Source organism: Halichoerus grypus, chromosome 8, assembly GCF_964656455.1.
Source record: "Halichoerus grypus chromosome 8, mHalGry1.hap1.1, whole genome shotgun sequence".
Lineage (NCBI taxonomy): Eukaryota > Metazoa > Chordata > Mammalia > Carnivora > Phocidae > Halichoerus > Halichoerus grypus.
The window spans coordinates 149,456,824-149,484,635 of record NC_135719.1 but is presented as its reverse complement, the minus strand read 5'-3'; the positions used below and the strand labels follow the sequence as shown (position 1 = coordinate 149,484,635).

The window sequence follows — 27,812 nt, the reverse complement described above, 5'->3', positions numbered from 1 at the left end:
TTTTTTCTTTTTATCCAGGAAAATGTCCCTTTTTTCTCTTGCTCTCTCACGACCTATAGGTCAAATCAAGCCTGAATCTAGCTGATAAACATAAGAAACTACGTCGTAATACACGTATCAAGGAAAAAGGAAAAACAAGTGCTCTCAAGTGAAAGCGTAAGAATTTGTGCGATTAGCTTCTGAAGTCTTCAAAGATGTCTTTTTTCAGAATTTCCCTGTTAAACTCCATCTACTTTCTCACATTCTCTAATTAAATATTTCTCCCTCATATATCGGGTTTTAGGATAGATTCACTTCTGTTTTATTTAATTATCATGTAATACTGCATGCAAACAACAATTTTTATGTTTTTATTGTAAATGTATATTTTAAGTAAAGTTGACTTTTATGAACCAGCTACAAATGTAAGCAATTTGTAATACTGTTCCTATAACAAAAAGGATTCTAATTTCAAAATAAGAACTTTGGAGAAATAGTCTATTTATAAATGAAGATCTGTTCATCAAAGAAAAAAACTAAAACAGCAACTAAGTTATGAGAGGAGGGCTTCACATAAAACAGGTACATTTGTTGTAAACAAAACGTGCTGCTGTAATGCAAATTTTGTACATCAGATGGAGTATGGTTTTAAAAGAATTTTGGTGGGGTGCCTGGGTAGTTCAGTCAGTTAAGCATCCAACTCTTGGTTTCAGCTCAGGTCATGATCTCATGGGTTGTGGGATCCAGCCCCGTGTCAGGCTCCGCACTCAGCAGGGAGTCAGCTTGAAGATTCTCTCCCTCTGTTCCCAACGCCCCCCCCTCCAGCCCGCAACCGCACGCATGCACTCTCTCTCTCATATAAATAAATCTTAAAAAAAAAAAAAGAATTTTGGTGATCATGTTTGTTATATGTTTATTTCAAACTAGATTTAAGTTTTGAGAAAACAGGTACAATAATTTATTATTCCTTAGATCTTAGAACAGTAGTTGGCACAGAACAGGGATTTAACAGATATTAGAATGACTATAACATGATAACATAATACTATCACTGTAGTGTTCAGATACTTAGATTATGGGAAATTTCTCTTTTCTATCTTCCAAACAGAACTTTTCCTCCATTCATTCAAATATTTACTGAGTGATGACATGGTAGATTTTTTTTTTAATTTTTTAAATTTTTTTAAGATTTTTTATTTATTTGACAGAGAGAGACACAGCGAGAGAGGGAACACAGCAGGGGAGAGCGAGGGAACACAAGCAGGGGGAGCGGGAGAGGGAGAAGCAGGCTTCCCCGCGGAGCAGGGAGCCAGATGCGGAACTCGATCCCAGGATCCTGGGATCATGACCTGAGCCAAAGGCAGATGCTTAACGACTGAGCCACCCAGGCACCCCTAATTTTTTAAATTTTTAAAAAAGACTATTTGAGAGAGAGCGCACACAAGTAGAGGGAGGAGCAGAGGGAGGGGGAGAAGCAGGCTCCCCGCTGAGCAGGGAGGCCGACGCGGGGCTCGGTCCCAGGAATCAAGACCTGAACCCAAGGCAGCCGCTCAACCGACTGAGCCACACAGGTGCCCCAGATTTTATATATGTATATGCATGTGCCAGGCTCTGTTTTGGGTGCTGGAAACACAAAAACAAAATCCCTGTCCCCATGAGCTATGTGTCCAAGTGGTTTTACTATTTACAGAATGAAAATACAGTCGTTAATGTATTCCTATAATTATATATATACTACTATAATATAACCACTGGGTGGTTCATTCTGTTGAGCATCTGCCTTCGGCTCAGGTCATGATCCCAGGGCCCTGGGATCAAGTCCCGTGTCAGGTTCCCTGGTCCAAGGGGAGCCTCTTCTCCCTCTATCTCTGCCTCTCTCTTTCATGAATAAATAAATAAAAATTTTTGAAAAAATTATACTACTATCCAAAATTTGGGTTAAAAAAAGCTTTTGTAATGTAAAAATATTTTCTAATTTACATGTTTTATAAATTCAGCTTTTCATGCATTAAGTTTTCTAGAGTGAGGCACAGTTAAATGAACAAAAATTAACTTATGTGCAAATCAACTGTCTTCTACTGCATGTAAAATAGGAATATTAAAAGAATCTTAAGATGCATAGGCATCCAGGGGCACCTGGGTGGCTCAGTCGTTAAGTGTCTGCCTTCAGCTCAGGTCATGGTCCCAGGGTCCTGGGATGGAGCCCCACATCGGGCTCCCTGCTCTGCGGGAAGCCTGCTTCTCCCTCTCCCACTCCCCCTGCTTGTGTTCCCTCTCTCGCTGTGTCTCTGTCAAATAAATAAATATTAAAAAAAAAAAAAAGATGCATAGGCATCCAAAGTTTATACCTTTGCTTACTCCCCAACCTACTTACAATAAAAGAGTAACTCCTTAGCCTCCACTAGATGTAACCTTCAGGAGGACAAAGTTTTTTGTCTGTTTTGTTCATTATCAGATATTCCCAGAACTTGGGAGCAGTGATTGGCACTAAGTAGCTGTGCAATACATTGTTGCTGAATGAACGGAAATGAATTCCAGGTCCTCTCTGATCTAATCCATTCCTCCTTTCAGGCTACATCATCCGCTATTCCCTAGCATGGTCCTGGTCCCTCAGTTTGAGTACCCTTTCTTCTCTTCAAACCTAAGAAAATTCTACTCATTCCTTTATGCTTGGATCATCTGTCACCATCTGTCTGAAGCCTTCCATGACTCTTCCTCCATCTCATCAGATTTTTTTCTTTTCCTTTGGGTTCCGGAGGTACTTTCTATCTATCTATATTATGCTACTTTGTTGTAGACAATACTATTACCCGCTATATTGGCTCTTTTGCTTCTGAGTTTGTGGAGGAGTCCACTGACTTCACAAAGGAACTCATACCCTCTTCCCTCATTTGAGCTGGCACAGCCATGTGGCCTAAGTTTAGCCAATGGCATGCGAACAAAAGTGACATGTCATTCCCATGCAGAAGTATTTAACTGCCGGTGCTTGACTCCAACCATTTTCTGCTCTCCTGAATCCTGAGCATTGCCCAAAGACAGAATGCCACAGGACCAAACTGGCCTGGGCAGGGAGATCAATCTTCATGGAGCCAATGAATCCTCAGGCAAACTCTGTAAACAAAGGTTTTTACTGTGTTAAACCACTAGGATTTTGGTTGTGTATGTTATCACAGTATAACTCAACCTAAACTAATACACCCTCATGCAAATAAACAATCATAACACAAAGCAATAAGAAACTTCTATTTCCATTAGACTATAAAAACTCATACAACAAATTGAAATACGTGATGTTTGTTAAATTATAACAGAGTTAAACTTAGTATATTTAGTTTGATGTTTCCTTAACATAAAGTCCTTAAATTAAAAAATTTAGTGGTGGGGACACCTGGGTGGCTTAGTCATTAAACGTCTGCCTTCAGCTCGGGTCGTGGTCCCGGAGTCCTGAGAGGGAGCCCCACATCCGGCTCCCTGCTTGGCAGGGAGCCTGCTTCTCCCTATCCCACTCCCTCTGCTTGGGTTCCCTCTCTAGCTGTCTCTCTCTGTGTCAAATAAATAGATGAAATCTTTAAAGAAAAAAAAAATCTAGTGGTACCTGGCTGGTTCAGTCGGTACAGCATGAGACTCTTGATCTCGGGGTTGTCGGTTTGTGCACCATGTTGGGTGCAGAGATTACTTTAAAATCTTTTTTTTTTTTTAAGATTTTATTTATTCATTTGAGAAAGAAAGCACAACCAGGGGGAGCAGCAGAGGGAGAGAGAGAAGCAGGATCTCTGCCAAGCAAGGAGCCCTACTCGGGGCTCGATCCCAGGACCCTGAGATCATGACTCGAGCTGAAGGTAGATGCTTAACCGACTGGGCCACCCAGGAGCCCCAAAATCTTTTTTTTAAAAGATTTTATTTATTTACTTGAGAGAGAGAGCACGAGAGAGCAAGAGAGCAGGAGCAGGGGGAGGAGGAGAGGGAGAAGCTGAATACTCCCCGCTGAGCAGGGAGCCTGATGCAGGGCTCCATCCTGGACTCCGGGATCATGACCTGAGCTGAAGGCAGACGCTTAACCAACTGAGACACCAGGCACCCCTTAAAAATAAAATCTTAAAAAAAAAAATTCTAATGTGTTTAACTTAAAAAAAAAAAAACACCTCAAAACAGAAGCAGTTTATTCGTCAGGGATATTGGCCTACAGTTTTCTAGTAGTGTCCTTTTCCAGTTAAAACTGATTGCTTAAGTATGCTTCTCAAATTTCAGGTTGGTGCTTTACCAGGTAGCTACAAAGGTAAACCTGGGATCACACTTATTATGTTAAAAAAAATTAAAGATAATTTTTTGGGGGTGTATGTGTGTCTAAGGTATATTCTCATTTGTGTCTTCTGGTTATATAGTAATTTAAAGTTGATGGCTCTTATACATGGACACATTTTTTAAGAACTAATATGTACAACATAAAATGAAATGCATTCCCCATTCATTTTTCTTACTGTCTCTTACATTAGTTTGATATGGCCCTGTAACAGTTAGTAGTGCTTCTACTTGGCATTCATTTTCTTTTATTTTTTAAAAGATTTTATTTATTTATTTGACAGAGAGACAGCTAGAGAGGGAACACAAGCAGGGGGAGTGGGAGAGGGAGAAGCAGGCTTTCTGCAGAGCAGGGAGCCCGATGAGGGGCTCGATCCCAGGACCCTGGGACCACGACCTGAGCCAAAGGCAGACGCCTAACGAATGAGCCACCCAGGTGGCCCCTATTTGGCCTTCATTTTATTCTTCCCATGCTTTTATCAGCGGCCCTCAAGAAAAAAATGTTTCTAATCTTATGACACTCAATGTGGATACTAACCATTTTAACAAATAATTCTGAATTCTTGTACTGTTAGCCAATTATTTCATACATAGGCTTTTTTTTTCTTTCCTCTCCCTAAGGAGCCAGCCAGTAAACAACTCGAGGACAAAAAAAAAGAAAATGTTATAGAATTCTTCATTATTCACATTACAACATTGTATGGCAACGCTAAGCATGTAACAGGTACTCAAAGCTGTTAAATTTAATTCTTAAAGATTAAAGGAGTCCTGAAACTTCTCTCCCATGGATTTGAGCTTATACCACTTCAGCCACAATGAAAATTAGAGTATGTACACTGCTACTGAAAATAATCAGAAACAAGCCAAGCACAGGAAATTATTAACAAATTCATAAAGTGTCTATTTTCAAACTAAAAACTCTAATGCAAAACATTTAATTTTCCAGGTAATATACTAGAGAATGGAGCAAACACTATAGATACCTACTCAATATCAAATTCTCCCTTCTTCATTACCAAGAGAACCTGGATGTGTGTTTGGTGAGGCAACAAGGCCAACTAAATACTTATTTTCTCAAACTTCTCTGCAGCTAGATGTAGCATATGGCTTGGTTCTGCCCAGTTCTCATTAATGAAAGCTACTGGAGGGAGGGGGTGGTTCTGGGAAAACCTTTTGTTTCTCATAAAGGGGAACAGATACACTAGTAGTCCCTTCCTCCTTTGTCGTGCCTTCAGTACTACCATAACTGAAGATGCAGAAGCTATCCTGCAGCCATAAGGTCTCAAACATGAAAGAAAAGACAAAGTATTTTTAAAAACCACCAGCTCCAATATTATTGTACTGCTGAACCAAAGCTAGAAGCTACCTAGATTTCTTCTGTGAGAAAAGCAAACCCCTATTTGGTTAAGCCATTATGTTAGGGTTTGTTACTTTCAGCCAAAGCACTACTAACTGTTACAGGGCTCTATCAACACTAATGTAAGAAGCAGTAAGAAAAATGAAAGGGGAATGCATTCCATTTTATGTTATGCATATTAGTTTTTCTTTAAAAATATGTCCATATATAAAAGCCATCAAATATAAATCACATAACCAAAAGATACAAATGAGTATATACCTTAGACACACACCAAAATTTTCTTATTTTTAATTTACCATAATAAATATGGTTCCAGGCTTGTCCTTGTATTTCTCTGGCAAACCACCAACCTGAAACTTGAGAAGCTGACTTAAATCAGGTTTAAGCAGAAAAACACTACTAGAAAAGAAAACAACAGGCCAATATCCCTGATGAATAATGATGCAAAAATTCTCCATTCTCAATACTAGCACACTGAATTCAGCAGCAAAATGAAAGGATCATTTACCATGATCAAGACGGATTTATCCTTGGGATGTAAGGATAGTTCAGCATATCAATCAATGTGATATTTCACACTAACAATAAAAGAAAATAATCACACGATCATCTTGATAGACACAGAAAAGGCATCCAGCAAAATCCCTGACTTAAAGTCAACATCCATTCATGGTAAAAACTCTTAATAAATTAGGCACTGAAAGAACGTATCTTGACATACAAAGGCCATATATGTGAGGCCCAACAGCTAACATCATAATCGATGGTGAAAGGATAAAAGCTTTTCCTTTAAGATCAGGAACAAGACAAGGGTGCCCACTCTCACCACTCCTATTCAACATAGTACTAGAAATCTTAGTGGGAACAATCAGGCAAGGGAAAAAAAAAAAGGTATCAGAATTAGAAAAGAAGTAAAATTGTCTCTATTTGCAAAAGACATGATTTTATAGGGGTGCCTGGCTGGCTAAGTTGGTAGAGAACGTGACTCTCAATCTCAGGAGTAAGTTGTAAATTCAAGCCCCACGTTGGGTGGAGAGATTACTTTAAAAATAAAGTCTTGGAAAAAAAAAGACATGATTTTTTGTTTTTAATTTTTTTGCTATAATAAATATGGTTCCAGTCTTGTCCTTTTATCTGTCTGGCAAAGCACCAGATATAGAAAACCCTAAAGACTCAACCAAAAAACTGTTACCTCTAATCAATGAATTCAGTGAAGCTGCAAGATAAAAAATTAAATTCAAAAATCAGTAGTGTTGGGCGCCTGGGTGGCTCAGTTGGTTAAGCAACTGCCTTTGGCTCAGGTCGTGATCCTGGAGTCCCAGGATGGAGTCCCACATCAGGCTCCCTGCTCAGTGGGGGTCTGCTTCTCCCTCTGACCCTCCCCCCTCTCATGCTCTCCCTCTCTCATTCTCTCTCTCAAATAAATAAATAAAATCTTAAAAAAAAAAAATCAGTAGTGTTTCAGGGCACCTGGGTGGCTCAGTTGGTCGAGCGAATGCCTTCGGCTCAGGTCATAATCCCAGGGTCCTGGTATCAAGCCCCACGTCAGGCTCCCTGCTCAGCAGGGGAGTCTGCTTCTCCCCCTCCCCCTGCTCGTGTTTTCCCTCTCGCTCACTCTCTCTCTCTTTCAAATAAATAAAAAAAATCTTTTAAAAAAAATCAGTAGTGTTTCTATATACTAACAATGAGATTTTTATTTTTATTTTCAAAGATTTTTATTTATTTGTCAGAGAGAGAGAGAGAGAAAGCACAAGCAGGGATAGAAGCAGGCTCCCCGCTGAGCAAGGAGCCCAATGCGGGACTCAATCCCAGGACTCTGGGATCATGACCAGAGCCAAAGGCAGATGCTTAACCAACTGAGCCACCCAGGCATCCCTAACAATGAGATTTTTAAAAATTATTTATTTATTTATTTAGAAATCACAAGCAGGGGAGGGGCAGAGGGAGAGAGAGAATCTCAAGCAGACTCTGTGCTGAGCATGGAGCCCAACATGGAGCTCAATCTAATGACCCTGAGATCACAAACTAAGCCAAAATCAAGAGTTGGCCGCTTAACCAAGTGAGCCACCCAGGTGTCCCCACTAACAATGAGATTTCTGAAAAGAAAGAAATCGATCCCATTTACAACAGCACCAAAAAGAATAAAATACTCAGGACTAAATTAAGGAGGTGAAAGATCTCTGAAAACTATAAGACACTGTTGAAAGAAATTGAAGACAACACAAATATCCTGTGTTCAAGGGTTGGAAGAATTAATATTGTTAAAATGTCAATACTACTAATAGCCATCTACAGATTCAATGCAATCTACATCAAGATTCCAATGTCACTTTTACAGAAGTAGAAAAAACACTCCTAAAATTTTTTATGGAACCACAGGACCTCAAATAGCCAAAGAAATATTGAGAAAGACAAAAGCAGGCGGTATCACAACTCCTGATTTCAAGCTATACTACAAAGATACATTATGATAATAAACAGTATGATAGGGGCGCCTGGGTGGCTTAGTCGTTAAGTGTCTACGCCTTCGGCTCAGGTCATGATCCCAGGGTCCTGGGATCGAGCCCGCATCAGGCTCCCTGCTCCGCGGGAAGCCTGCTTCTCCCTCTCCCGCTCCCCCTGCTTGTGTTCCCTCTCTCGCTGTGTCTCTCTGTCAAATAAATAAATAAAATCTTAAAATAAATAAATAAACAAACAGTATGATAATGGCATAAAAGCAAATAGACCAACAGAACATAACTGAGAGCCCAGAAATAAACCCAAGCATATCCAGTCAACTATTTGGCAAGGGAGCCAAGAACACTCGATGGAGAAAAGAGTCTCTTCAATAAATGATGCTGGGATAATTCGGTACTCATATGTAAAAGAATGAAACTGGACCCATATATCTTATACCACTCACAAATGAATGGATTAAAAACTTAAATGTAAGGCCTGAAACCATGAAACTCCTAGAAGAAAACATAGGAACAAAGCTCCCGGACATGGGTCTCAGTAATGGATATGACACTTAAGGCACAAGTAACAAAATAAAAAATAAACAAGTGGGACTACATCAAACTAAAAAGCTTTTCACTTTTCAATAAAGTGAAAAGACAACCTATGGAATGGGAAAATATTTGCAAACTATATATCTGATAAGGGGTTAATAACCAAAACATATGGAGAACTCACACAACTCAACAGCAAAAACAACCCAATTAAAAAATGGGCAAAAGACTTGGAGATTTCTCTAAAGAAGATATACAAAAGGCTAATAGGTACATGAAAAGATGCTCAACATCACTAGTCATTGGGGAAATGCAAATTAGAACCACAACAAGATTTCAGCTCATGCCTGTCAGCGTGGCTATCATCAAAAAGACAAATGCTGGGGTGCCTGGGTGGCACAGTCGGTTAAGCGTCTGACCCGGGTTTTGGCTCAGGTCGTGATCTCAGGGTCGTGACACTGAGCCCCACGTCAGGCACAGAGTCTGCTTAAGACTCTCTCTCCCTCTCCCTCTGCCCCTCCCCCCTCAAATAAATAAATAAATCTTAAAAAAAAAAGGCAAATGCTGGCTTGGATATAGAAGAAAAGGAAACCCTTGTGCGCTGGTGGGATTGTAAATTGGTACAGCCACTATGGAACACAGTATGGACAATTCTCAAAAAATTAAAAAGAGAACCACCATATGATGCAGCAATGCTACTTCTGGGTATGTATCTAAAGGTAACAAAAACACTACCTCAGAAAGACATCTGCATCCCCGCGTTCATAGCAGCATTAGGTACAACAGACAAGACATGGAAACAAATTGAGTGTCCCTCACTGGACGAATGGATAAAGAAGTTGTGGTGTATATATATGCAGTGGAATATTATTCAGCCATAAAAAAAAACAAGGAAATCCTACCATTTGCAACAACATGGGATAGCTCTCAAAGGCAATATGCTAAGTGAAGTAAGTCAGAGACAAATACTATACAGTCTCACATGTGAAATCCAAATGCAAAACAAAACAAAAAAACAAGAAAACAAATACAAACTCATAGAAAAAGAGATCATACTTATGGTTACCAGAAGTAATGGGTAGGGGAAGGGAGAACTGGAGGAAGATGGTCAAAAGGTACAAACTTCCAGTTATACAGCAAATAAAGGGATGTAATGTACAACACAGTTACCACTGCTAACACTGCTGCGTGATAGACAGAGGAAAGTCATTAAAGGTGTAAATCCTAAGAATTCTCACCACAAGGAGAATTTTTTTCCCTTCATTAATTTCTTTCTTTTCTTTTTATTGTATTTATATAAGAAGTGGATGTTAGCTGAATACACTGCGATAGTCACTTCACAATTACATAAATCAAACCATCCTGCTGTACGCCTTAAACTTTTCAGTGATGTATGTCAATTACTTCTCAATAAAACTGGAAAAAAAAATCAGGTTTAAAAGTTTAAAACAACAACTATACACTATGTTTCAACTCTTCCTGAACAGAGCCTGGTCTCTTTTGTAAAACACAAGACATGTGCCCACACATCCTTAAAAAAATAAGCCACCTCCTTAACACAGGGCAGGTTTTTCAAATGTAAAAAAAACTACAAAGCTAAATTGGGACAATAAAGGGCTGTCCCCCAAGTATTTTGTACTTTAGAGATACTCATAAAATCAAATTTCACTTTTGAAAGCAGTGGGGTGATTATTTCATTCACTACAGAAAAAATATTTGATAAGATTAAACAATTTGTGATTTAAAAAACTTTTAGCAAACAATAAACAGAACGGAACTTCCTTAATTTGATAAAAATCATGGACCAGGGCGCCTGGGTGGCTCAGTCGGTTAAGCGGTTAAGCATCTGCCTTCGGCTCAGGTCATGATCTGAGGGTCCTGGGATCAAGTCCCGCTTCTCCTTCTGCCCCTCCTCCCACTTGTTCTCTCCGTCTCTCTCTCAAATAAATAAAATCTTAAAAAAAAAAAAAAACATGGACCAAAAACCTTCAGTAAATACTACACTAAATGGAGAAACTTTAGAATCCTTTCTTTAAAATCAGAAACAAGACAAAGCTGCCTATTACCACTACTATTACTTAACGTAATACCAAAGGTCATGGCCAATACTTTAAGGGAAGAAAAAGTTAAGATGTGAGAATCAGAAGGAAAGAGATAAAACTGTCTTTGCCTGTAGATGACATGATCTACCTACAAACCAACAGAATCAGAAATACCATTAGAACTCATGAGAGAGTTTGGTACGGTCCAAGATCAACCTATAACATTTCTCTACACCTCTAGTAACCTGCCAGAATACTTAAAAAAAAATAACCATTCATAATATCAATAAAAAGTACAAAGCAGGAAGAAACTATTTTATTTTATTTATTTATTTATTTATTTATTTTTAAAGATTTTATTTATTTTTATTTGAGAGAGAGAGAATGAGAGAGAGCGAGTACATGAGAGGGGGGAGGGTCAGAGGGAGAAGCAGACTCCCCGCCGAGCAGGGAGCCCGATGCGGGACTCGATCCAGGGACTCCAGGATCATGACCTGAGCCGAAGGCAGTCGCTTAACCAACTGAGCCACCCAGGCGCCCCATGGGAAGAAACTATTTTAATCAAGAATATATACAAGCTCTCTGGAGAAAGCTTTAAATTTTTAATAAAAGACATAAAGAGGGGTGCCTGGGTGGCTCAGTTGGTTAAGCGGCTGCCTTCGGCTCAGGTCATGATCCCGGGGTCCTGGAATCGAGCCGCACATCAGGCTCTTTGCTCAGCAGGGAGCCTGCTTCTCCCCTGCCTGCTGTTCCCCCTGCTTGTGCTCTCTGTCTGTCTGTCTCTCTCTCTGGTTCTCTCTGTGTCAAATAAATAAATAAAATCTTAAAAAAAATAAATAAAAGACATAAAGATACTCAAATAAATGGAAATTCCATGCCCTTGGATAGATACTACAAATTCTATACAAATTAATCTACAGGTTCAATGCAATCTCAATTAAAATTTCCAGTTAGTAGTTTCTGAATGACTTTTTTAAAAGTTTTTGTGTAATTTTATCTTACTCTGAAGTTTACAAGGATGAATAATTGCCAGGTCAGCCCTGACAAAAGAGTTAAAAAAAAGCTCAGAAACAAAAAGTGATCAAGGTTAGTTAACATAAGCATAACAAAACGTATTTTTATCATGTACCCTCTAATAGCATTGCACTGAGAGACACATGACATCTTTTCTGGGCATTCTTGCCAAAAATATATAACCTTAATCTAATTGTGAGAAAACATCAGACAAACTTAAATTGAGAGATATTTCACAAAATAACTGACCAGTACTCATCAAAACTGTCAAGTGCAGGGGTGCCTCAGTCGGTTAAAGTGACCGACTGGTGATTTCAGCTCAGGGTGTGATCTCAGAGTCCTGAGATTGAGCCCCACCGCAGGATCCACGCTCAGCAGGAAGTCTGCTTGGGATTCTCTCCCCGTTTCTCTGCTCCTTCCCCCACTGGTGTGTGCGAGCTCTCTGTCTCTCTCTCTTTAAAAAAAAAACAAAACTGTCAAGGGGTGCCTGGGTGGCTCAGTCGGTTAAGCGTCTGCCTTCGGCTCAGGTCATGATCCTGGGGTCCTGGGATCAAGCCCCACATCAGGCTCCCTGCTCAGGGGGAGCCTGCTTCTCTCTCTGCCTCTGCCGCTCCCCCTGCTTGTGCTCTCTTTCTCTCTCTCAAATAAATGAATAAATAAAATCTTAAAAAAAAAAAACGACTGTCAAGAGCATAAAAGACAAAGAGGAACCATTACAAACTGGAGAAGACTAAGGAGACACAATAACTAAATGCAATGTGGGATCTTTGACTGGATCCTAGAAAAGGAAAACTGGTGAAAATTCAAGTAAGTTCTATAATCAGCATCATCAACAGTCTCAGACCAATATCAATTTTCTGGCTTTCATAACTGAACCATGGTTATGTAGGTGTTAACATTAGGGGAAGCTGGGTGAAAGGCACACATGAACTCTGTACTACTTTGGCAATTTTTATTTAAGTCTAAAATTATTTCAAAATAAAAAGTTCAACAGAGAAGATATAGAAATAGATACACAGATTAAGACAGACTATGAAGCCACAGTCATTAAAAAGAAGAGAAAACCTAAAATAATAAAAATATTGGGGCACCTGGGTGGCTCAGTTGTTGGGCATCTGCCTTTGGCTCAGGTCGTGATCCTGGGGTCCTGGGATCGAGCCCTGCATCGGGCTCCCTGCTCAGCGGGAGGCCTGCTTCTTCCTCTCCCACTCCCCCTGCTTGTGTTCCTGCTCTCGCTAACTCTCTCTCTCTCTCTGTCAAATAAGTAAATAAAAAAGAAGAGAAAACCTGTGGGGTATGGGCACAACAAACAGCCCTATGCACCAGAATACAAAGCTAAAAGACGTTAAGTATGTGGGAATATAAGATACAATGAAAGGGGCCCTATAAACCAGTGGGGAAAGGATAGACTGCTGAGTAGACAGCAGTGGGAAAACAGGTTCACACATAAGCCTATAAGAAAAATAAAACTAGATCCCTACCTGAGACCACTTGCAAAGGCAGGCTTCGTCTAGAGGGATTAAAAATCTACATGTGAAAGGTAAAACGATAAAAGGTTAACAAATGAAATAAAAGAGAATATCCCTGTGATTCGGGTATTTAAGTAAAACTTCAAATCAAAAGCACAAACACAAAGCAAAAGTTTATGTTGGTTACACCAATATTAAGGATTTGTTCAATGAAGGGCAGTATAGAAAGAAGACAGAAGGGGCGCCTGGGTGGCTCAGTGGGTTAAGCGGCTGCCTTTGTCTCTGGTCATGATCCCAAGGTCCTGGGATCGAGCCCCGCATCAGGCTCCTTGCTCAGCAGAGAGCCTGCTTCTCCCTCTCCCTCTGCCTGCCTGCCGCTCCCCCTGCTTGTGCTCTCTCTCGATCTCTGTCAAATAAATAAAAATAAATAAAATCTTTAAAAAGAAAAAAAAAAAGCACAAACACAAGGCAAAGGTTTATGTTGGTTACACCAAAATTAAGGATTTGTTCAATGAAGGGCATTATAGAAAGATGACAGAAGGGGCGCTCAGTGGGTTAAGCATCTGCGTTCAGCTCAGGTCATGATCTCAGGATCCTGGGATCGGGCCCCACTGGGATTGGGCCCCACATCAGGCTTCCCTGCTCAGTGGGGAGTGTGCTTCTCCCTCTACCTCTGCCCCTCCCCGATCATGCTCACTCACTCTCTCTCAAATAAATAAATAAAATATTTTTTAAAAATAAAAAATAAATTAAATAAAACCTACATCGGAGTAACATCTAGAAAATCAAGGAATACCTAAGAATCAACAAGAAAAAGACAACTACCCAAGAGAAAAATGGACAGAGGAAAAAGAGCAATTACAGAACACTCCAAAAGCCAAGGAATATATAGAGCTAATAAAAATCATAGAGAAATACAAGTTAACAATGAGATATCACACTACATCTAATAGACTTGCAAAAAATTAAAACTGGATAATGCTAAATAATGGCAGGAACCAGGGACACTCTGCACTACTGGTAAGAGTATGGACTGATGTAACCATCCAGGAGGGCAACTTCGGGCCCTATCTATATTTTCTGTGACAGAGCAAGTCCACTCCTAGCTAATATTTACATGAAGTGCCAAATGTACACTTTGTAAGAGCACATACACACACATTACAACGTACTAAACAAAGAACAGTCACTCTTGGAGGGATATGAGAAATGACATATGGAAATTAAGAAGAATAAAACAAGAAAGGGAGTTCACACTGATCAAAGATAATGTGACTTCTCTGCAGCTAAATTTATAAAAAAATTTCTAAGAATATGAACAGAAATGGAGAACTATTATTGTTCATATCCATAAATTCAGTGAAATTGGTTTCACTTTTAATAAAATACTATTATTGGTAAAACAGGTAAACTATCATAATAATGAAATAGACTGAAAAATAATTTACTCGTCTAATCCTCAGAAGGATTATAAGGCACAAATTGTGGCTAAAGAAAACTTTCACTCAGTAGCTTTTGACCAGTTAACTCTAGGCCAAGTGCCAGGCACTACAAAGTGATGAAATAAAGTATGGTACCAAACCTTTCAGGCACTCCTAACCTAGCTAAAGAGCTAACCTGAGGCACAGTAACTAAAACAAGGGGCAATCGCTGCCCCATTGAGAAAATCAGAGAGTAGGTATTCTAAGTGCCACCGGGTACACAGAATATGAGCTATATATTTACTTTTCAATTTTCTAGTAGAAACATTAAAAGAACATAGCAACTGGTTAAATTTATTTTAATTTTTTTCATTTAACCCAACGAATTCCCAAATATTTTAACACACAATATAAAAAGATTAAGACTGTACATTCCTTTTTTCATACTGTGTTTGAAATTTGGCATATATTTTATACTTACAGAACATCCTAATTCAGACTAGCCACATTTCAAGTGCTTAGTAGCCACACGTGGCTGGTAGCTACTGTGTAGGATAATGCAGTGCTTGGCACTCAGAGGATGTGATCACATTTGAGTGAGATGCAAGAAAAACAGGTATCCTAGAGGTGAAGGAATAGTCTTTGAAAGATAAATAGTAGAGTTCTAATGGAAGACAAAGGCTATTTCAAGCCAGGCACTAGCACAAGGAAAAGCTAAGAAAACTTGGGGGATGGGGAACTATCCCCCCTAACCTGCATGTCTAACCACTTTCATCTCTCACAACTCTCTCATTTCATGTGGCACTGACACTGGAGGGGAAGAAGAAAATAAACGGCTCTAGTTCCTTGACATCATGATGGCTGGAAATTTATTTTTATGCTCCTGACTAGGCTGTCCTTTCTGCCTTGCTCCCCTTTCTATCCCCAACCCTTAGCTTAGTTAATTTCTACACTGAAGTACTAGACTGTGAGGTCCCTCTACAGTCTCAGAACACAGGACCTGGTAACCAGCAGGTGTGAGATCTCTAGGTAAAGAGCCAAGCAGAATGTCAGGCTGGGTATTAAGGTTATACAGTTGAGCAGTTAGAAATAATAAAGAATAAAGCTAGGGGCGCCTGCGTGGCTCAGTCGGTTGGGCGGCTACCTTCAGCTCAGGTCATGATCCCAGGGTCCTGGGATTGAGCCCCGCATCGGGCTCCCTGCTCGGCGGGGAGCCTCCTTCTCCCTCTCCCTCTGCCTGCTTGTGCTCTCTCTGTCAAGTAAATAAATACAAATCTTTAAAAAAAAAGAAAAGAAATAACAAAGCTAGAAAGGTGTATCAAGAACTCTGAAGACTAAACCAAAGACTTTAGATTACCCAGTTTTTTTAGAATAACACTACAAAAACTATCTTAAGAGGGAATTAACACCTATAGAATGCCCATGATGTGGTGTGGATTGGACCAAGCATGTTATCAGTGTTATTTTCTTCAATCACAACAACCCTGAGTAGATGGTGTTATTTCCTTGTGATAACAAAAAAAGCACATGTAAATGTACAACATGGTGACTTTAGATAGTAATACTGTATTGTATATTTGAAAACTGCTAAGAGAGTAGATCTTAAAATTCTCATCACAAGAAAAAATTTTAATTATGCATGGTGATGCATGTTAATCATTATACTTATTGTGGTGGTCATTTCACAATCAATACAAATACTGAATCATTATGTTGTACACCTGAAACTAATAAACTAATGTTTTATATGTCAATTACATCTCAATATAAAAAAAGTGAAATAAAATATTTTTGAGGCACAGATAAGTGAATTAACTTGATCAAGATTAAGTTACTTATATTTGAAGGCTAGTTTCAAGTCCAAGTATGTAATTCCAAATCCCAACTTCTTGTATGCATTGTTGTTGTTGTTCTTTTTTTTTGCTCCACATCTTGTCCATCCTACCTCAGACATGTCTTTATAATCACTCTCTCAACCAGTCTTACACTCCCATCTTTCTTTCCACTTGCAAGCCCAGACACTATCCATCGAGTCTCCCTTTAAGAAAGCTGTCTTAGGGGCGCCTGGGTGGCTCAGTTGGTTAAGCGTCAGCCGAAGCTCAGGTCATGTATGATCCCAGGGTCCTGGGATCGAGCCCCACATTGGGCTCCCTGCTCTGCGGGAAGCCTGCTTCTCCCTGTCCCACTCCCCCTGCTTGTGTTCCCTCTCTCGCTGTCTCTCTCTCTCTGTCAAATAAGTAAGTAAGTAAGTAAGTAAATAAATAAATAAATAAATAAAAGAAAGCTGCCTTAGGTTTTAAAAAGGGAGAGAGAAGGGAATAACTTCAGAGGGGAGAGGCTGAGGGACACAGGGACACAGATGAGAAGACCAGTAAAAAGTCCATCAACATTAACGATGGCTAACATTTATCTGTTACTTACTACGTATGAGGCACTGTTTCAAATGCTTTACCCATACTGTCTCATTTAATCACTAATTCAACCAATATTTTGTTGATCACCTGTAATAAATGGCAAACATGTTCTAGGTATTTGTTACGTCAGTAAACAAAATATTCCTGTCCCTGTGGGGCTTTCCGTATACTAGAGGAAACCGACAAAACACAATCTACGTATGAAATATGTAAGTAATATGGTATGTAGGAAGTAACAACTGCAATGGAGAAAAGAAAAAACTAGATCAGGGTTGGGGAGACTGGGAGAGCCACAGGTGATTAAACCACTGAGGTGATATGTGTAAAGAGGAGGTGCAAAGTCAGCCATGAGGATATCTGAAAGAAATGTGTTCAAAGAGAAGGGCAACGCCAGGGCCCTCAGGTTGGAGTGTTCCTGGTGTGTACCCAGAACAGCAAGAAGACTCCTGGGACTATGGATGTAGTGGGTACAGAGAGATAGGAGATGAGGGCAAAGAGGGAAGGGAGGCCAGAGCACAGAAGGCCTTATCCTTATAACAGCCCTGCGAGGTCTCACTATTACCAATCACATTTTATAGATGAGGTAACTGGGGCACAAAGAAGTTAAATAAATTGTCTAAGGTCACACAATAAAATACTAGATCAGATTATAAACCCGAAGAGTTACTATTACAGTGATTTGAAAACATGAACCCGATGTCTCTGACACACTTCCCATTACAAGGTAAGGTCCATGTCCCTTCTGTTGAATCCGGGTGGTTGTGACAGATTTAACCAAGAGAAAATGAAAAAAGTGATACTATGTGCCTTCTGAGGCTAGGTAATAAAAGACAGGCAGTTTCTGTCTTTTCTGAAATGATGAACAACCTCAGAAGTCTGATCACACTGAGGCCTCCATGTTGGACGAGGCCTTGTAGACACTCTTGCCAAGAGTCCCAGCTGAGCCCAGCCTTCTGCCAAGGTGCCAGATACGTGAGTAAAGAAGCCATCTAGAATGTGGATCTCCCCGCCCAGCTGTTCAAACCCCCCTAGCCTTTTGAGATCCTCCAAACTGAAGTCCCACATGGAAGAACAGAGATAAGCCATCCCTGTCTGAATAACTTACACACAACCTGTGAGTATAATAAAATGGCTGTTGTTTTACAACACTATGTTGTGGAGTTCCACAGTTGTTCCACAGCAATAAGAACCACTATACAATAAGCAGGAAATAAATATTAAGAACCTGAGCTGGGGCGCCTTGGTGGCTCAGTTAAGCATCTGCCTTCAGCTCAGGTCATGATCTCAGGGTCCTGGGATCAAGCCCTGCTTCGGGCTCCCTCCTCCGTGGGGAGTCTGCTTGTCCGTCTGCCCCCACCCACACAGCCCTGCCCCGTGCTCATGCTCTTACTCTCTTTTAAATAAATACTAATAATAAATAAATAAATAAATCTTAAAAAAAAAAAAAAGAAGAAGAAGAACCTGAACTAAGTTATTAGAAATGAAAAAAAAAAACAAACCTGGAATACATTACCATGGTATGTGGAAAGTTCTTTATCATTAAATATCTTTAACGTCTAGATGGCAACCTTCTTTTGAGAGAAGAAAAGAAGATCCTTTAGTCCATTCCACTAATAGAGCTAATACATGCCTATGGGTACCAAGGAGGGACTAGGAATAGAAAAGGGCTAGCAAGGGAGGAAAGAAAAGGAAAGATGGAGATAGTATATGAACAGAATGCCATCAAAAACACCTCAAATGCCTTCAAAAACGAAAGTTGATTGCCCTGGGTTAAATTATTCTTCTGGATAAAGAATGGCAATTCTCAGAGCAGAAGGCTGAGTTAGGGAATGGTTCTAGGTAGACTCCTCTCCAGGATTCTCATGCTAGAATCTGCTATTGTAGTCAATGAAGTCATAAAGGTATTTACTGCATAAAGAATGGGGTTATCTAAAATTCTAGAATAAAACCTTTGGGCTTAGCTTATTCAAATTTTATACTAAATTCTACCAATACACATTTTCATGTAAAATGTCCGTAATACAAACTCCCCAATATTGAACATCCACCCAAATGCAACTGCCTAACTATTAGCAACAAATACAAACAAAACACCTCCTGCTCTGTTCAAGTTTCAACTCTGAACACCAAGATTCTGTGTAACCCACTTACACAATGCCTTATCTAGTCTACGTAAGATTACATAAGACTAACCACAGCTGAACAGCTCAGGTGGTTAGAATGCAGTGCTGAAAAACTCTATACCTTGAAGAAAAAGTTACACTCAAAAAAAAAAAAAAAGAATCCTTGTTTCCAGTGCCAACTTCCGCCCTCCCAATTACTGTACAAGCAGGTGCATATGGATTAGCACAAACTCCTCATTACCACTTGCAGACCAACTCCAAGCACATTTTTTTTTAAGATTTTATTTACTTATTTGACAGAGAGAGACACAGTGAGAGTGGGAACACAAGCAGGGGGAGTGGGAAAGGGAGAAGCAGGCTTCCCACTGAGCAGGGAGCCCGATGTGGGGCTCAATCCCAGGACCCTGGGATCATGACCTGAGCTGAAGGCAGACGCTCAACGAAGGCAGACGCTCAACGAAGGCAGACGCTCAATGACTGAGCCACCCAGAGGCCCCCAAGCACATACTTTAAATTCTTGTAGGGGCGCCTGGGTGGCTCAGTTGGTTAAGCGACTGCCTTCGGCTCAGGTCATGATTCTGGAGACCCGGGATCGAGTCCCACATCGGGCTCCCTGCTCAGCGGGGAGTCTGCTTCTCCCTCTGACCCTCCCCCTCTCATGCTCTCTGTCTCCCATTCTCTCTCTCAGATAAAAAAAAAAAAAAAAAAAAAAACCTTAAAAAAAATAATAATAAATAAATAAATTCTTGTATAAGACAACATTAAAGCTGGGATATTCCCAGGGAAGAAATTTGTTCTCTCCTTCAGGTTTAATTCGAAAGTTTAAAGTGGAGGGGAGATGGGGTGCCTGGCTAGCTCAGCCGTAGAGAATGCAACTCTTGATTCCAGGGTAGTGAGTTCAAGCCCCACGTTGGGGGCAGAGTTTACTTAAAAAAAAAAAGAAAGAAAAAAATGTATCGGGGTCCCTGGGTGGCTCAGTCAGTTGAGTGTCCGACTCTTGGTTTGGGTTCGGGTCATGATCTCAGGGTCGTGGGACTGAGCTCTGCATTGGGCTTCACAATAAGCACAGAGTCTGCTTGTCCCTCTCCCTCTGCTCCTCTCCCCACTTGCACACACTCTCTATCTCAAATAAATAATAAAATCTTTTAAAAAATATTTAAGAATATATAAAAATAAAACAAAATGGAAGTGAGACAACAGTTTTCTTTTTTTTCCTTCTCCCAGTCCCCTCCACATGGCCACTGGCCCCCACATACACTGAGACAGGGTGTTCTGCTTTAGTCCTCCCAGCGGTGATCAGAGGGGGCTGCATTCCCTGACTTACTTCCAGGTTGAAAAGAAATTCCAGGGATAAAATTTGGCCATATCTTACTTAGAATCCAGAACAACCCTCTTTGAAATTAAAGATAACAGATTAACCTTAATTGACATTAAACTGTGTATAAATCTCTTACAAGTAATTACAATGTAAACAATCATGTACTACATAAATAATCAAAGTGACCTATATTCTACTCATTGCAAATTTCCACTTTCACCTAATTTACATACTGAACAAAAACAAAAAAATAACCCTCAAATTGAAGTCTATAAGATCTTTTCTCAAAACACTTTGACATAAAAAATATTTATTCTCAGAGATCAACTTTTGGGATAGAATCCCACGGTGGGCTCCTTGCTCAGCAGGGACTCTGCTTCTCCCTCTGTCTGCCACTCCCCCTGCTTGTGCGCGCTCTCTCTGCCAAATAAATAAAATCTTAAAAAAAAAAAAAAGGAGATCAACTTTTTAAAAAAGGCTCAGACAGCTTTATTCAATAGATAGCTGTGCTTGGAAGTTCAAAGGCAGATTAAAAGAAATCATACTATATATTTTATAAAGATTTTATTTATTTATTTGACAGAGAGAGAGACAGCGAGAGAGGGAACACAAGCAGGAGGAGTGGGAGAGGGAGAAGCAGGCTTCCCGCTGAGGGGAGAGCCCGATGAGGGGCTCAATCCCAGGACCCTGGGATCATGACCTGAGCCCAAGGCAGATGTGTAACCCACTGAGCCACCCAGGCGCCCCATACTATGTATTTTAAATGAAATACTATATAAAGTACTTAGTACTGTTGTCTGATATACAGTAAGTGATCAACAAATAGTAACTATTTTTATACTCCATAACCACACTTTCTTACAAAGAACCAACTTTAAAAACTCATGGAACTTGAAAATCTTATTTAATCTACCAGAAATCTCTCTTCTATAGTCACAATACAATCTAAAGGAATATAGTTTAGTTGGCAAGCTTTCACTGAATACAAATGCAGTGATTAAAATGTGGTTTCTGGACCTGCCACATTAACATCACCTAGAGACTTGTTAGAAATGCTAACTGTAGAATCAAGGTCTGGGGGTAGGGCCCAACAATCAGAGCTTTAATAAACCCTTCAGGTGATACTGATGCTTGCTCCAGTTTCAGAGTTTATTAGACTAGTTTCACAGAGTTCAGGGTGCTTTGTTCTGCAAGGATTGAGAAATCCTAAAGAGCAGGTGCAATACGGTTCCTGGGTATATCCTCTGTGGCACCTAGCACAGTGTCATACACAAAGTACGCACTCAAACTTGAATAGGTTAATAATAGTCTCATATAACCTATAGCTGACTAAACAAGACCACCACAGAGATAAGAAATTCTGATGGCTTGTCCACATTAATAATAAGTAAGTACATGCTGCACACACACCAGGAGCTGTTAAATAATTGTCAAAGCCCCGGGGCCTCTGGTACTTTGTCAAATAATCCAGGCTTACAAAGTGTGATATGTTTTATAATTTAAGTGAAAACTGCATTTCTAATTTTACCAGTGTCCAAACAGGATTTGACCATGGCTCTACACAAGTCAACTGCAGAACATAAACTAAAACATAAACTTTTTTGTTGCCTTCAAAATGCATCTAATTTCACATATTAGTTAACTGTAACATATGGACCCAAGAGATTCCATGTTGGAAAAAATTGTTGAAAAGGTAGATAAGTGTTGCACCTACGTCAGCTCAGTCTGTTAAGCGTCTGCCTTCAGCTTAGGTCATGATCCCAGGGTCCTGGGATCTGAGCCCCTTGTCGAGCTCCCTGCTCAGTGAGAGCCTGCTTAGCCCTCTTCTCCCTCTGCCTCTCTCCCTGCGTGCGCTATCAAATAAATAAAATCTTTTCTTTTAATTAAAAAAATTAAAATGTAGACAACTGAAGAAATTTGAAGGCTGACTGGATATTTGATATTAAGAAATTATGATAAAAGGATTACGATTACAATTTTTATAAAAATAGAAGCTTTATCTAAAGCTTCTAAAAGCTTTAGAGATGAAATAATATGATGTACTGAATTTGTTTCTTGGGGAGAAACCAAATGAAATAAGACTGGCCACTGAGCTGTTGAGTACACGGAGGGCTAACTATATAACAGGGTTTCTCAATTCTGGCACTATTGACATTTTTGGCCAGATATTTTATTTTGTTGTTGGGGAAGGAAGGGGTGATGTCTTGTATATTGTAAAATGTTTAGCAGCATTCCTAGTCAGTAAACTCTCTTGAGTTGTGACAATCAAAAATGTCTCTAGACATCATCAAATGTCCACTGGGGGGCAAAATCATTCCTGGCTGAGAACCACGGATAAAAACTTACTAAATACTCCCTACTTATTTGTTTGAAATTTTCCATAACAAAATATTTAAGTCTTATTTTAATTACACACTGTGTTTTGGTACAACTATATCTCTCTCATTGAATAATTAGTACATAAGCTTTTTTTTTTTGGATTATTTATTTATTTGAGAGAGAAAGCATGAGCAAGGGGGAGGGGCAGAGGGAGAAGCAGACTCCCCGCTGAGCAGGAAGCCCAACGTGGGATTGGGACTCCATCCCAGGACCCTGGGATCATGACCTCAGCCAAAGACAGACATTTAACCGACTGAGTCACCCAAGCACCCCAGTACATAAGCTTTTGAGGAACAGCTTGGTACACAAAAAAAGCAGAGGGCACTGAACCAGAGATCTGGAGCCTAGCAGAGGCGCTGCTACTAAATAGTTTTGTCACCAGCAGCTCCTGTCACTTCTTGAGCCTCAGTATCCCCATTAGGTCAGATTATTTGATTAGTCCTTTTGAGTTTTAAAATGATTTGATAACAGTGTTATCTTTTTATTTAAAACGATTTTTATTTATTTATTTGAGAGAGAGAGAGAGTGTGTGTGGAGGTGGGGTGGAAGAGCAGAGGAGGAGGGAGAGGGAGGAGGGGAAAGAATCTCCAGCAGACTCCCCGCTGAGTGCTGAGCCCAACACAGGGCTCAATCTCATGACCTGAGCCAAAATCAAGTCGGACACTCATCCAGGCGCCCCAAACAGTATTATCTTGTATATACCCATCAGCTAAAGGTGTACATTCACATCTGTAAATGAAACAAAAGAAAACAGAGTAGTGTACTAGGATGAAGACAATATACTTGTTGCAAATTACCTGCCTCTTATTATTCTTGATCTATAAGCAACATTCCTATCACAGTTATACCCAATTTAAATTAAGATTCCCAGGAGGGGCATCTGGGTGGCCCAGTCTGTTAAGCGTCTGACTCTTGATCTCAGGGTCATGAGTTCAAGTCCCACACTGGGCTCCACACTGAGCGTGGAGCCTACCCAACAAATAAATAAATACATAAATAAATAAGATTCCCAGGATAAGCAAAATGGAAAGTCGTTTTACAAAATGGAAAGACAAAATCTTCTAGTCATAATTGCCAAAACGTCCATCAATGGTGGATGGATTAAAAATTGTTCTACATTAACTGCATAATGTATGGAAGTGCTGAAATCACTGTACTGTACACCTGAAACTAATATAACACTGTATGCTAACTGGAATTAAAACTTAAAAAAAAAAATTGTACACCCAAACAATGAACTACCACTCAGAAATAAAAAGGAATGAATTACTGATACACACACAAACATGAATACAGATTCCATTTATATGACATTCTAGAAGAGATAAAACCATAGAGATAGATCAGAGGTTGCCAAGGGCTGGGGAAATAGAGAGGGGACTGACTGTAAAGGGCCACAAGGTAAGCACCTTTCTGGGCAATGAAAATATTCTATATCTTGACTGAGATGGTGGTTACATAACTATACATTTGTCACAACTCATCAAGCCTACACTTAAAAAGAGTAAATGTTCTATCTCAATAAACCTGACTTTAACAAAAGAGCTGCTCCAGAAACTGAGAGCTCCCATTCATTCTTGCATCCTCACCAAGCAGTTCAGTAATGGCAGGTAAATAACATGGCGTATGGCAGACTTGTAACACTGACACAAGGGCACCACACTGTCAAAGACACACAACTACTCCCAGAACGTTCTAATTCAAATTTAAAAATGGAACAGGGCATGGTGAATTAATGCAATGATGTGCTACAAACCTCTGATTTTTTTTTTTTAAGTTTTTTTTAATTTATTCATTCGAGACACAAAGAGAGAGAGAGAGAGAGAGAGAATATAAGCAGGGGGAGAAGCAGAGGGAAGGGGAGAAGCAGGCCCCCCGCCGAGCAGGGAGCCCGAAGCGGGGCCGATCCCAGGACCCTGGGATCATGACCTGAGCCGAAGGCAGACGCTCAACCATCTGAGCCACCCAGGCGCCCCTAAACCTCTGATTTTAACATTGTCAAAAATTCAAATTTAAATATATTCCACAAGAATAAAGGCACACTCCATATCCTACATTGTTTTTAGTTTTTATTTTATTTATTTATTTGAGAGAGAGAAGAGTGATCGAGAAAGAACACAGTGGGGTGGAGGGGCAGAGGGAGAGGGAGAAGCAGGCTCCCCACCGAGCAGGGAGCCCGATGCGGGGCTCGATGCCAGGACCCTGGGATCATGACCTGGGCAAAAGGCAGGCGCTTAACCGACTGAGCCTCCCAGGCGCCACTCCTATATTGTTTTTAAAGAATAACGTTAGTAGTTTCTAACACACAAAAAGATTAAAACATAATTCAACAAATTCATCAGAGATCAAAGTAAAAAGACTCATTTAGTGTAAATCCTTCATTATTACAAATCTGTTTTTGGCTTCAGTTCATTTAGAAAGTATGGAGCTCCCGCTTTTGGGTCAATGTAAGATTTTGCTTCTCTAGGTGAAAGCCAATGATCAAAGCTAATCAACTCAGTTTTTTGCTTACTCCACTCTACAGCGTTGTCAGGGAATAGGAAAATGGTCAAGTCAGAAATAGGTTCTTCCAAGGGTCTATAAGAAAATGAATTCCCTGACTCACCTAGTCTATGGTTCTCTATTATTCCCTCTTTATGGAACTTTCTAATCCATCTCAGGTAAAGGAACATATGCCACTGTACTACTCACTTACCAGGTTAAAGAGCATTAAATACTATACACTAATACACTACAGGAATGCTTTAGACCAAAGTTTACATAAACAGATTAAATACCCTGTTATCCAGCAAACAAGTGGCATTTTGAAGATTAAAATGCAGGCATTTGATACCACGAGGCCACAAAGTTTCAGGACATTGTTGAAAGCATGGAAACAGGCAGAGCAAGAAAGCTTTTCCTAAGTGATGGCATTTTCTTGCCAGGAATTACCTCATAACACATATAATGAAAGGCCAGGGAGGTTTCTTCACAAGCTGTTTGCTAGATGTTTTACAGAAGATAATGCCCAGCTAGCCTGGAACAGTTCTGAACCCGGTGCAAGAGAAGAGCTCAGAAAGCACCGGGACAGAGTCAACATCTGTCCAAGGAATTTCCCCTACAAGTGTCATTCCCTAAAAATGATGTTCCTGGCCTTTTTAAAAGGTCTACATGAACAAAGTCAAGGTTCCTTTTATAGAATCATAGGATGTGAGTGCCAGCAGGGACCTGAGGCTCGTTTACGCCAAGCTGTTTTTAGGAAGGAGGTAAAACCAAGCCCGGAGCGGGTGTCCCTGAGCCAGGCAGCGACTACACGCCTTCCTTTCAAAACATGCTTAACCGACCCTTCAAAACAGGTTCGTACGGAAAGAAAGCTCCTCCTTCATGCAGTCCGTACTCTCCGAGAACTTCTCTTCTGACTAGCTTCGCAGTTCCTTCCAAGGGCCTCAGAGACTCCTCAGTGGCCACTCAGTTGTTGTGACTGTCACTAAACTCAGTTCAGACGATTTTAAAAACCCGGGCATAAAGGACATTCCGCTTGACCCACTCGCTCCCTCCTCACCAGCACCACGAACCCGTCTGCAACCCGACAGCCTCTCAGAGCTGCGCGCCCAAACCTAAGAGGAGGCTTCCCTTAGTAAGCACCACACGGCGCGGGCACCGGAACCCACCCGCGCAACGGCCTGCGCGGCACCCCGGCACCAGACACCCAGACACCCAGACACCGAGCGGCCGGGCCGCGACTCCCAGGCTTCGCTAGCGAACGAGACTCGGGCGTAAACACGAGTGCACGGCCGCCGCCCCCGGGACACGGTCCGGACCGGCTGCCCTGCGGCGCCTCCCGCCTGCCACCACGGCCAGCGCGCCCCGGGCGGGGGACCCCCGACAGCAAGCGCCGCTGTCGTGCTCCGGCGGGCAGCGGGGGACACCGGGCCCGGGCAGATCCCGAGAACGCCCCGGTCACTTACGTTCTCAGTGTCTCTTTCATTCACCGTGGGCAGCGGGGTCCTAGTGGACATTTTACTTCACTTCACTTCTGCACAATGCGAGGCTGAAACAAAACAGCACGGCCTTGGGGGGCCGGCGACCGCGTCCTCGAGCGCCCTGCGGTTCCGGAGCGGCGTCGCGGAGGGCGGCTCCCCTCCCCCACGGCCGTCTAGATCCCGGGCCGGGCCCGGGCCGTCCCTCGGCGGGTCCCGGGGCTCATGCTCCCCCGGCCCCGGCGGCCGCGCCGAGGAGCCCCGCGGGCGGCGGTGGCGGGGCCGGGCCGGCAGCGGCGGCGGCGGCGGGCTGCGAGTCGGCCCGCCGGCGTCCCCGCGCCTCAGGGCGCCCCGCGGGCTCAAACCCCTTCGCCTCCTCGTCCGCCCTCGCCCGTCGCGCCGCGGATTTCAGCGCCGGGGCCTCCACACAGCGCCGCCGGCTGCCCCTGAAGAGGAGGACGAGGAGGATGTGGACAAGGTGGAGTGTAAGACAGGCCGCCGCGGGCTGCGGGCGCAGACCATGGAGGGGGCTGCGGAAGCGGCGCCTGCGCCCGGCTACTCTGCTCCCTCCGGTTCGCTTGCCGCCTCAGCCTCCACCCGGTGGCCGCCGCCGCTCCCGGTACCTCGGAGCCTCACGGACCCAAGATGGCCGCCCCTCGGCTTCCTCTGCTGCCTCCGGATGCCGGAAGTGACGGCACCGCCGCCTCCCGGAGCTCGGCCAATCAGCGCGACCCGAGGAAGCCTGCCCGGCTGCTGTTGCTAGGGGCGACTTGGTCCTGTCCCTAGTGGAGGAGGCGGCGCTCTGGGCGCGGAAGGGGCGGCCGGGCGCGGCGGGCGCTGCAGGCGCCCCCGAAAGAGTCGGCGCCTGGCCCTGGGCGATGGCTTGAGTGCGACTGCTGGGGTGGCATGTACAGTGTCAGTGGAGCGCCTACTGTGTGCGGGGGTTGAGCGGGACAGCGAGGCACGGAATCGAGCCGCGGCCCCAGTTATAGGGCAGGGGCTGCGGGGAGGAGCCGGGCTTCTGCGTGATTAACGGTGACTCGGG

General features: G+C 41.9%; 1 protein-coding gene across 16 annotated transcripts in view; it reads right to left on the bottom strand.

The window, feature by feature from the left end:
• The window catches only part of MARK3 (microtubule affinity regulating kinase 3), a 116,849-nt gene extending 89,400 nt beyond the window's left edge, over positions 1 to 27,449 (bottom strand). For 8 of the 16 annotated variants that reach the window (XM_078054262.1, XM_078054264.1, XM_078054263.1 and 5 more), the window contains exon 1: positions 26,756 to 27,447. In XM_078054262.1, coding sequence (XP_077910388.1) covers positions 26,756 to 26,806 — 51 coding nt within the window. In that variant the 5' untranslated portion in view covers positions 26,807 to 27,447. Of the gene's footprint in view, positions 1 to 26,755 lie in introns of all 16 variants that reach the window. The other 8 variants (XM_078054256.1, XM_078054258.1, XM_078054259.1 and 5 more) reach the window with 3 other exon arrangements.
• Between the last annotated feature and the right edge of the window lie 363 nt (positions 27,450 to 27,812).